This window comes from Berghia stephanieae, chromosome 9 (genome assembly GCF_034508935.2).
Source record: "Berghia stephanieae isolate SIO BIC M18660-M18661 chromosome 9, UCSD_Bste_1.3, whole genome shotgun sequence".
Taxonomy (NCBI): domain Eukaryota; kingdom Metazoa; phylum Mollusca; class Gastropoda; order Nudibranchia; family Aeolidiidae; genus Berghia; species Berghia stephanieae.
This window is the reverse complement of record NC_088368.1, coordinates 24,812,892-24,825,391: the sequence shown is the minus strand read 5'-3', so window position 1 is coordinate 24,825,391 and position 12,500 is coordinate 24,812,892. Positions and strand designations below refer to the sequence as shown.

The window sequence follows — 12,500 nt, the reverse complement described above, 5'->3', positions numbered from 1 at the left end:
GATAAGTAAAATTGGGCCCAGGCCAAAATAATCAAAATGTGAAAATTAAAAGTTTTTTGAAGATTCCGAATTTTTGTTTTTGTTTTTAACTTTCTCTCTCTTCATCTGAAAACTGAGTGTATTTTTTTCATCTCCTGCTCGTTGTATGTCATAGACGCTTTACATTTCTGTAATTTACTAACAACAAACAGACGAAACAAAACTATGTGTAACCTAAAACAGTTATATTACTATTCAATCATCTATTTACTGAGAATTGATCATCCAGATGTGTTCTAAATACAGTAACAAGGAAACTCCATGTGCTTGTACACATTGTTGGTTGGAAACTGAAAGACACTTTTTTTTCTGAGATAAAACGTTTGCGTGGGTTCTTGTTCGGCTCGGCAACTAAAACCAAATGAGTTGCACTCATTTTGCTATGATGAAACAAGAGACCGACTGTGGAAAGGTCAAATGGAGAGCATGACAGACCGGAGAGGTAAATTAATGCACTTAATTTGTAGCCTTACAAGCCACATGTGTTTTTTTCCCTCTCGGCCAAGGACTATGTCAAGGACCAGGACAAAGTTACATTATCCCATTCCGTGACAAAGGCAAAAAGCTAATCTGAAAACACATTAGGTAAAGAGGTCAGAAGATCCCACCCAGCAAGTCAAAATAATCAGAATGTGGACGTTAAATGTTTTTGGAAGTGTGAAAAACAAAAGTCATTCGTCCCAGGGCCCAATGAAGAATTTTTTTTTTTAATTCCAGTAAAAAAATATCTGCTTTGTTTGTTTGGTTGCTTGTTTGTTGTGTTTATTTAAGGATTTAACAGCGCTGCATTACATTTAGTTGTATCAATGCCAGTAAAAAAAAGGAAAATGGAATAGTAAAAAAAATAAAGATTTACAATTAAAGCACCAAGGGAAAAGTAAGACATATGGGTAGGGGAATTGGGTCAAATAGGGAACATATGTAGATTCCGAGAACACACCATCAATGTACTTAGTTTGGGATTATCTGAAAGTATATCCAGACAGAAGCACAGGATCCCACTAAGAGGAATACACTCAATTTTAATGTTTACAGAGTATATCCAATACAGAATAGCTAACAATACATAACGGAAAGATGATTTACAAGGAAAAAAAATATCATCTCTCACAAGTAATACTTAGCATTTGACTGTTTCGCCCTCAGCTTAAGATTCCGGCAGGAGCACAGACAAAATCAAGAAATCCTATTTTAAGACAAAGCCAGGAAACAACCCAGAAAACAGATACAGGTGGATAGAAAACACATCGTCAGGGGGTCAGAAGAACCCACCCAGCAAGTCAAAATATTCTGAATGTTGACATAAAAGTTTTTTCTGAAAGTGTGTGAAACAAAACTCATGGCTCCAATTGGATTCAGTAGTCTGATGTCACACCGCCCGGCAACGGCGGCCATCTTGGTTCTAAACAAAGAAAATCATTACTTTTTATTCTTCATGCTGGCGAGAACTTTTCATATGTCTTGTGCTCAGAATGTATAAAAGTCAAAACATGATCAAATTTATGGGGTTTTTTCCTCTGGATACGCTTTTATGCTCGCCGGGGAAATATTTCATACGGGTGTCCGCCGTTGTTCCGATAGTTTAGAGCCAGTGTTACTAAGTTACCATGCGTCATAAGGAAGGAAGTGACGTTACGACTGTTGAAGAGTATTAAGGGTGTTTTTTTATAGTCCAGTATTAAAAATTCGGCTTTGAATTCAAGTTCATGCATCAGGATCATCTACAAATAATACCAGTGTGACAAAACTGGTCACATCTGTGACTAGACTCTTTACATATTAGAAGTGCGTTTACACTTGATGTCATATCAATCTGTGCAGCCTTATGACCAAGTTCAATCTTGCTGTAAGGACTTGAATACAGTCACCTCATTCTAGCTCACTTTGCAACCATTCAATGCAGCTAAGGCTTGTGTTACTTTAATATTCCTTGGAAAACAAACAACCTAACAACATAAAAATGGAATAATTTTTTTTTCCAATATGTAATTAGATAAAAACCAACATAAAAGATTTCACCTAGCAGTATGTTTTTTTTGAGGTCGTGTAAGTAAATGTTTGCTTATTAACTCTCTCCTTACCAGTCATTTCCAGGATTTTCCCCAAAATTTCACATCCAACTAACAAAAAAAAAAAATAGATTTTTTTATCACTCAAACATAATAGCAGTAAGTTCTTGCAATAAATAATCTATGTAGAAAAACATGCTCTACAACACACTGTTCGGTTTCTCAAAATTTATGATGTACAAAATAAATTTGAATAAGAAAAACTGTTGGTTGTATCGCAACAAATGTGACGATTTTCCTATGGTTGGTAAAGAAAGGGTTAATAATCCTCACAAAAAATGGTCGAAGTCCCTTTGCTTTATCTTCTTTGATGGCTGCTTCCAATGTTGAACCTCGTAAAGACCCATTCTCATCAGTGGGAAGAGTTCTCATTGTTGTGAATGCTATCAGTCCAGCTCTTTCAGCTGAAGAATGCGACTGAAATGGGCAAAACATAAATGTTACAGTTAGAAACATGAAGCATAATGAAATGCAACTGAAATTGGCAAAATAATTTTTTTTGAGTTAGAAAGAGGAAGCAGAATAAAATGCCACTGAAATTGGCAAAATATATAGTTAGAAACAGGAAGCAGAATAAAATGCCACTGAAATTGGCAAAATATAAATGTTACAGTTATAAAAAGGAAGCAGAATAAAATGCCACTGAAATTGGCAAAATATAAATGTTACAGTTAGGAACAGGAAGCAGAATAAAATATAACAGCTAATTATTTTTTAAATTGATCTTTTATATAGCGCAATATCCACTAATCATGCTCAAAGTGCTTTACAAAGGTTCCCTGACTAACAGCAACATGTAACGACTGGAACGAGACATTATACCTGTTAGGCGATGTTACATTGATTTTTTTCCGACAGAGAGAACACTGTACAGCCAGGTACTCATTTTACACCTGAGTATGGTGAGAAAATGTTAGTAAAGGGCCTTTTCCAAGGATTCACCGAGTGAACCCAGGACATTTGTATCAGAAAGTAAGGGTCATTATACCAGACCACATAGCCGCACAATTAAAAACAGAAAGCAAAATATAATGTTACAGTTACCAACAGGATTCAGAATAAAATGTTAGTTACAGAAAAGAATTGTAATAAATATATATAATATGAATTAATATAAAAAGTACTGTACAAAATTAAATATAACAGCTTTAAAAAAAAAAAAAAGAAGAAAAAAAAACAACAAAAAAAAAACAAACAATGGAATTTGGAATGTTTCAATGACTTCAATACCCTTCTCCAACCAATAAAAAAAAATTCAATAATACAGTCCACTCCGGATAATCGCAACACCTTGGGATCAGCGAAAATGTTGCAATTAACCAAAGTTGCAATTAACCGAAGATGAGTCTCCAGTCCACTATTGCAACATTTTACACATATATGGTAAACTCAGTTGTTGTAACCATTGTTCTTTGTCTACCACAGACTGAGCAATATTGTTGAATTAAAAACCATATGGCAGCCCTGTATAGATTGTGTCAAGCAAAAGCAGCTTTGATGCAAGTCGATGTCTTATTCAGATTGGATTAACTTTCACTCTTTTGCTCTCAACATTTGTAAGAGCCAAAGAGTTTAGCCGTGATGAGAGACAAAAAGCACTCACCAAACTTGTTGGTCACAATGAATTATTGTCAATCTCAAACAAAATATATTGCTCAGTCTCTCTTTACAACTGTCATTGTCTACCTGTTATAAAGACTATGCCCAGCCCCCTCGCCTCCTATATAATGGCCACAAGATGACATCACAAACCCAAACAGAAAAGCCCCGCCCTCTTTTTTCTCCACTAAAGTGGTGACACACTACTGTAGCACTAAATCCTGTTCACTCAATTTTTCAACACATCATGATTTCTTCCAGGATGAAATTTAATCATATTTTGTTAGATTGATTTCTTGAATTTATTATTTTTTGAGAAAATTTGTTGCGATTAACCGAAGTTTGTTGCAATTAACCAGTGACTTTTATATAGAATTAATTCCGTTTCTAGGGAAATGTTGTGATTAACCGAAAGTTGCGATTAACAGAGTTGCGATTATCCGGAGCGGACTGTACTTCACGTTAATTTCAGATCGATTCACAATTGATAAAAATGAACCTCGTCTAGTCAACAACTTTGTCAACTGTAAAAAGTAAAAGGGACAGCAAGGGCATTAAATGTCACCCATCAGCTCAAAGCAGTATCATGTCAGGGTGAACTAGGAGCTGGAAAATAATGGAGCCTCAAAATATAAATGGGTTTATTTGTATCCTGTACGGTATACAAAAAATACAATTTTTCACATTGATAGAAACTCAAACATTGTTTGTATTTCATATCAGTTTGAATCTAACTTCACTTTTCGAGCCGATAATGATGATGATGATAATAATAATAATAATAATAATAATAATAATAATAATAATAATAATAATAATAATAATAATAATAATAATAATAATAATAATAATAATAATAATAATAATCATAATCATAATAATAATGATGATGATAGTAATAATACTTTTTTCATCCCCAAAAAATTAAAATTATTGTACAGACGTGCATGCGTCAGAAATGTAGATCATTTAGATACAAATAATTTATATGGTTACAAAGCCTTCAAATGGTGGCATACAACAGTATAAATTTGCCCAGTATAACAATTATATATATATATATATATATATATATATATATATATATATATATATATTATATATATATATATATATATAATGAATGAATTCACAAACAACAAATCCAATAAATTATTAATAATAAAAATTACGCAACTAAGTGACATACAATGTAGCTAATTGTTTGTTTGTTTTTTTTTTGTTTTTTTTTTGTTTTTTTGTTTTTTTGTTTTTTTTTTTAATTCTAAAGATTGTTCGGACATAATAACCGTGAAAATCAGTGGACCACATATGAAATATAATAGGATGTGGCTTTTACAAGGAGAACAACATTTTGGATAATACATAATAATTCCTACCATTTCAGATGTGTAAGCAACTAGCTTGTTGATAATCTCCCCGTTTGTGATGTCAGGGTTTTCCTCCTTGAGTTTATTGGACATGGCTGTGCGGGCAGACAAAATAGCCATTACAGTGGAATCACTTGCTGTGCACTATAAGATTACGAAGGATGAATCGAGATGTAAAAATGAATAAATAAAACAAACAATTCTCTTTCTTCATTACCTAGTCTATTCAGATGGATACTACTACTACTACTATTACTACTACTACCTGGCATCTGCAATTTTTGCGGCCGCAAATATCAGGGCGATCCGCAAATTTTGGCAAATTTCCCAAAATTGGCAAATCGTGGCAAATTTTGGGAAAATTGGCAAATCGCGTGGCAAATTTTGGGGGAAAAAAGAAGCGAAAACAAAATAACGAAAAAAAAAGTGCCAAACTTGAGAAATGTTGCAGCTTTGCCTGGTCCCAAACCAAGGGAAGCTACTCTCTACGGATAATGATCCTTTAAAATCTTTGTAACAACGCTATTCACAGTCATTTTATTTCTCAAGTCAAATAAATCTAGTCACTTACACATCCAACTTCAGTCGTGGATCGTTTCGTCAAAAAATCTTCAAATAAGGACCCAAAGTGCGGCAAATTTTTTGGCACATTTTGGTCTTCTTGGCAAATTTTGGGGTTTTTTGGGGAAAATTTTGGCAAATTTTAGGTCCCAATTTGGCAAAAAATACAGATGACTACTACTACTACTACTACTACTACTACTACTACTACTACTACTACTACTACTACTACTACTACTACTACTACTACTACTAAATATTTTATTTTGAAAATGCACACATTCTCAAAGGCACTTCTCCGTGGACACGTATAACAAGGTATATAACTCTTGCATTACTTAAATAGATTATAATTACCTGGATTACTCCCCCTCCTTCTCCCTCGCTGAACAGAAATTGTTTAGGAAGTTGAAGCATCTGAGCCAGCCAGTCCATCATTGAAACCTCAAGTTCTGTGCAAGCCGGGCTGGAGTTCTTTAAAAGAAATACAAATGAGGAAGTTAAATCTTTAGTCTTACTCCTTTATGAAGTTCGGGATCTATTTAAAAAATGGCTTATATTATCTAGCTTCCCAGGTTTAACTCACTCAATCATAGAGATTTTAGCTACTTTTCAAAATGGGAAAATAATGTATTAAAAATGAGCATGCACATAGACTAGATAGTTTTATTCAACTATCATAAACGTGTAAAAAGCCAAAATATTCGCTTTGATACTACGCCTATAGATAGTATGCGCTTGGCTAAGAAGCTCATAACATTGCCATCCGGAAGTATAACGGACCAACACACAAAACTATGTGTATCCATGAACTTTTATAGTCGAGTTAATACAGTTTAGTGAGCATTACTCATAAACGCGGATGACAAAAAACAAAGACCTGAGTGACGTCATCTTCGAACTATCTATAATTTGTCTCAGAAAAATGTAATAAATAGGCATGTGGTAAAAGAAACCCCGGGTAAACAACTTCGGATATAGTCGGTGTCAGGGTTGAGTGAGTTAACAGCTCTCAAATCGGGGTCTTCTAAAAGTAGACATATGTAGCCAGCTGTATCAAAACGGTAATACGTGGTGTCTTACTTTATGCTTAAAATTGAATTTTTTTAGGGTTAAATCATAAAATTTGAGTTAAATCAAACTAAATGCCTTCATTGAGGAAAGTAGATTTTTTAACCTAAATTTCAAAATAAGTTACATTTCCTTACTCATTTTGACTCTAAACATACTTCTTTTTTTTCTTTCTTTTTTTGTTGTTGTTGTTGTTGTTTTTTTGTTTGTTTTTTTTTTTGTTTTTTTTTTGTTTTGTTTTTTTCATTTGTGACCCACCCTTACATCGCGGCATTATGACCGGAATAATTAGCTTAGTGATTCAAATTGAATTGTAGCCAAATGAATAAAACTAGGGGTTACGTTTCTACACGTTTTGGTGGAGCGTCAACACATTTTCTTACATGGCAAAACTTAAAGATCGCATTTCATTCCAATTTACCATGCCAAATTGCTTCAACAAACAACAGTGGTTTTGTTATCAATTTGGCATTCAAAACTCGAAAATGAAAGCTCTGTTGACCACTCATAATATTATTATCATCATTGTCAACACTCACCCATGTGAACCCTATACAACCAATGGCATCAGATAACATATCGGCCAAGATGGCGGGGTATGAATTTGCGGTAGGAAAGTAAGCATGGAAGTGCGGGCTGTGCCAATGGGTCACCTGGAAAAAACATCAAATTCATTAATTTCGTTTCGAGCTCACACAAGTTTCTTACTCACTTTAAACGTTAAGGTCTTTGTAATAAAAGACGCAACTCCACTTCTTTGTTGTGTTTGTGTCTGTCTGTCTATCTATATATCTATCTACCTATGTTTTCTTCTTCTTCTTCTTCTTCTTCTTCTTCTTCTTCTTCTTCTTCTTCTTCTTCTTCTTCTTCTTCTTCTTCTTCTTCTTCTTCTTCTTCTTCTTCTCTCTCTCTCTCTCTTCTGTTCTCTGTAGTGATATATATATATATATATATATATATATATATATATATATATATATATTGGACAAATACACACACGCACACACACACACATACACACACAATACTCACCCCCGGCATAATGACGCGCTCTATATCTTTCATAACTTTATCCCATGCTTCTGGTGTATTTGGAGCCTCGTCCGGGATCAGTTTTCTGAGATACCCCGGAGTTACGTTGTGAAGAGGGGGCCTATCCTTGATATTCTCTAAGTAAGATGCTATGTAGTCGAGCACCTCACGGCCTTGCGTCTTGAATGCCTCGGCGTCCATCTGAAAGAATAATATACGTACACCAAAATAGTTATAACGAACATGTGACATACAGGTATATCCCATGTGTGGGAATGAAGTACATTATAGATTATACACATATATGTATATACACACAGACGCATATATATATATATATATATATATATATATATATATATATATATATTTATATATATATAATATATATATATATACATATGTATATATATACATATATATATATATTATATATATATATATATATATATATATATATATATATATATATATATATATATATATATATATCAAACTTGTCGCTCCAACACCTAACCCACTCCACATCGGAGCAGACTCTTAGGTAATTGTCAGTGCAGCTGGGCCCATCGTGGCAATTTCTAAGGATGTGCTCCATTGTGTGCTCTTGGCATCCACATCATGTACAAAATTTAGTCTCAGCCAGCCCCCACTATTTCATGCTTCCAGATGTTCTCCCAATTTTGCCCGTGCTCAGTTCAGTGTTACCCATTAATTCCTGGGGAGCTCAGTTCCGTAAGGCAGTTCTTCTCTCGGATCTTCAACAGCTTCATTTGCATGATTGTCCCAATCTAATACCAACACACACACACACACATTATATATATATATATATATATATATATATATATATATATATATATATATATATATATATATATATATATATATATATACAGATCACCCCAAGCCATAAAAAAGTAGTTATGTATATCAGTAATCACTGATATCAATAAATGTTGATTCATTGCTATAAAAACGAGCAGATGAGGCACAGAACTTTCGTTGGTTCCATCATTTCATTTTAAGTTTAATTTTCAAATGTGTACTAGATATACAATATATGAAGAAAAATTACTTTAAATTCAATATGGTCAGAATTTGGAACAAAGAGATATTTTGCTTATTTTGTTTTTGTTTTGTTTTTGCTTGTTTTACTTTAGGGGTGGGGGTTTGTTTGCTTTAAATCGTTTGTTTGTTTTTGCTTCGTGTGTATATTTGTTTTGTTTTTGCTTTCTGTTTCTTTTGAATTATTTGTTGTTTTTTGTTGTTGTTGTTGTTTTTTGTTTTGTTTTGTATCAGGGTTTTTGGGGGAAGGGGGGGGGTGTTTCTTTACTTTTTATTCATTTATTTATATTTTTTTTTTGGTAGAGTTTGAGAGATAAAACTTGCTCATCATAATGAGGGCATTCCGTTAGGCTTTAATAAGTTTTAATATTCGAGCTCACCATTGTAACATAAGCATCAGATTAGCCCCTTGGATGTTTTGAGACAATTCACTGGTCAAGATTTAATCGCAAGATAATTTGTTTTGGTTTGTGTGTGGGGGGGGGGGGGGGGGTGGGTGGGTGGGTGTGTCTGTGGACCTGTCAATCAAGTGTCAAAACTTGGTGCTCTTGTGGCATAACACTCGGCTTCTGACATGTAGGTCCAATAGTTCGAATCACAGTGTGGGCCGCGTAAGGTGACATCTTAGACGAAAACAAATTATAGTAACGGCTTCCTATAGACCCTATGTCTCGTTCTAGATTTCAAGTGTTGCTTTTAGCTTCGGACCCTTTGTAAAGCGGTTTTTTCTTTTCTTTTTTTTTTCTTTTTTTTTTTTTTGGCAAAGGATCTCATTAAATTTGGCAGAAAGTACAATGTGTTAATCAGGTGTCCTATCTTATCACAAAGGTGGCAAATAATTGTTATTTTGTTGCTACAAGATTGGGAAATCATGGCTACGGGGTCTTAAACTTAAAGCCTGGAATGACTTTGTTATTCTTAACTTGCATGATGTATTTTATTATCCTAAGATTATTGACCAATTTCGGAAATTTTATTGGATTGAAAGCGAACATAGAGTTGTTTTTGCTGCCGGTCGATACGTTACTTATATCAAAGAGTGTGTAGGGTAACGTAGTTACCAAGAGCTCTCACTTCTCTTAACCGCAATGCTATTGTCGCGTGCCAGGCGAGACAGCGAGGTTGGTGTGCTCCGCGTGTATCATGCGCGCTAGGCTTACTGATACAATGAAGAAAATACGAGAAGAAGACGGAAGATGCTTGGCTTCACCAAAAGCGGGAAGTGAGAGCTCTTGGTAACATAACAATCGTTACCTACACGCTCTTTGCTTATATCCGTCAGGAATCGTATTATAGCATCTTACTTTCCGCTACGATACACTCGAAGAATGTATAATTTTGAAAATTGATTTAATAAGAGACGATCTATGGACATGGTTCATATCTCATTGGAAGTAGATACTTTTGAGATATGGCTAATAATTTGGAAATTTCAGATGAAAATACAGACACAAAAAAACATAAATTCACATTTCTGGTCATTTTTAACTTTATAATCCCCTTTAGGTCTCTCTCTTTCTCTCTCTCTCTCTCTCTCTCTCTCTCTCTCTCTCTCTCTCTCTCTCTCTCTCTCTTTCTATATATATATATATATATATATATATATATATATATATATATATATACGTATATAATCGACGATAACTTGTTTACACGTCTTGATACTGATAATCCAAATTGTTATGGGCTTTTTGCTATGATATAAATAACTCTCAAACCAAAGGCAAAATATTGTCATTACAATAATGTCCTGGGTTCGGACCTCGCTCAGCGCATTGTTGAGTCCTTGTATTCAGGTGTAAAATAAGTACCTGGCCGTTAACAGCGTTGTCTGTGTTCGAAAAAAATGTTAATATCACCTAAAAGGCGTCATGTGCCGTCCTACATGTTTAGTGTTGCTGTTGGCCAGGGACCCTTGTAAAGCGCTTTGAGCACGTTTAGTGGATATTGCGCTTTATAAAAGCTCATATATATATATATATATATATATATATATATATATATATATATATATATATATATATATATCCTTTCGGTGACGTTACGTGAATTTTTTTTTAATGGTCTGTAAACTGTAAACTGTAACGTAGATAAAACAAAAACAAAACTAAAAAATCAGGTTGCTGATAACAGAAGTGATGAGTTGCTAAACTGGTTTAGGATATTTACTTATCTTTCAGCCTCAAGCAATTCGATCAAGGTCGCAAATCAGATATCACTTTATGTTGTTCATTGTGTACGGACATTAACTAAGCAAAGAAAAAAAAGAAACTTTTTCAAATCCGCTGCTTTTATAAGCAAGATCCGGCTACTATAATAAGCATGATCTGCTTGATGTCAGGGGATCGTACTTTTGAAAAGATCATTATATATTTACATTATATACCTCACTAATGGGTACATTGAATTTTGACATATCGTCTCGTAATAGTATTATTAAGTCGGGGGTGAATCAATATTTTCCTAGATGAAATGAGAAAAACGCCAAATGTTTTGAACAATTCTCTTTCGACTGTTTATTTATTTTTTTTTATTTTTTGTTTGTTTGTTTTTTCTTTTGTTTTGTTTAAATCTTTGTTGTTGTTGTTTTTTTAATTGGAGGTTTTTTGTTTGTCTATTTCGTATCTTTTTGTTGGGATTTTTTTTGTTTTGTGTGTGTGTGTGTGTGTGTGTGTGTGTGTGTGCGCGCGCGTGCGCGTGTGTGTGTGTTTTGTTTTTTTTTAAATTTTTGATCACTTTTAGAGACTTTGACTATTTGTTCTACCGCAGTAAAAGGAAAACACTTTAAATATTTTTGACTAGAAAAGTCGTCATTCAAATATCAATCGACAGAAATGACAAACAATTTTGTGGAAGCTTCTCAGACTGGTTCAGATCTATTAGTTGAGTCCTTAGAAAAGACACTTTACTCACATTATCTCACCATACTCAGGTTTAAAATGAGTATCACGCATTTACAGCGTTGTCTCCGTTGGAAAAAAATTAGTAAAATCGCTGAAAGGCGTCAAGTCTCTTTTTGCCTGTTCCGTGTTGCTGTTGGTCAGGGACCCTTTGTAAAGCGCTACGAGCACGTTTAATGGATAGTGCTCTATATAAAAGTTCACCTTTCTTTTTTGTTTTGTTCTGTTTTGTTTATTGAATACAAGATGATAACCATCAATAGGAAACAAATAGTGAGCTGTATTCAATAGTTCAACCAATGGGATCATAATTTGTTTCATTGAGAAATACTTAGACAGTGCACTAATTTTAATCTACAAATGACGTCAAAATTAATGTCCTAGTATCAGGCGTAAACGAAGGCTACGATCTATTCCAATGGAATAACCATGCCACTCAAAGTGAGCTAGGGTGAAATGACTTACTCAAGGCCACACAGCTTAGCGGTTATTCGAACTCGATACCTTTTGAATACGAGGCAAAGTCCATACCACTGAGCCATCGTGCTATGAAAAATAATCTAGCAAATATCGGTAAGAATGCTATAAAAGGTTTATGGCCAGTGTGTGTGTGTGTGTGTGTGTGTGTGTGTGTATGTGTGTGTGTGTGTGTGTGTGTAAGGGGGGGGGGGGGGGGGGGGGAGAGAGAGAGAGAGAGAGGAGAGGGTTAGAATTAGAAGGCCACTTGTAGATTTAAATCTTGACACCATATTACTTATGACTGCAACTGAATGCAGCAAGGGTGCAATCCT

General features: G+C 34.3%; 1 protein-coding gene across 6 annotated transcripts in view; it reads right to left on the bottom strand.

Annotated features, from left to right (window-relative positions):
- The window catches only part of LOC144979913 (aromatic-L-amino-acid decarboxylase-like), a 65,460-nt gene that overhangs the window by 16,654 nt on the left and 36,306 nt on the right, over positions 1-12,500 (bottom strand). For all 6 annotated transcript variants that reach the window (XM_078927177.1, XM_078927182.1, XM_078927179.1 and 3 more), the window contains 5 exons: positions 7,742-7,942; positions 7,249-7,362; positions 5,996-6,112; positions 5,087-5,221; positions 2,382-2,525 (listed from right to left, as the gene is read on the bottom strand). In XM_078927177.1, coding sequence (XP_078783303.1) covers positions 2,382-2,525; positions 5,087-5,221; positions 5,996-6,112; positions 7,249-7,362; positions 7,742-7,942 — 711 coding nt within the window. The remainder of the gene's footprint in view (positions 1-2,381; positions 2,526-5,086; positions 5,222-5,995; positions 6,113-7,248; positions 7,363-7,741; positions 7,943-12,500) is intronic.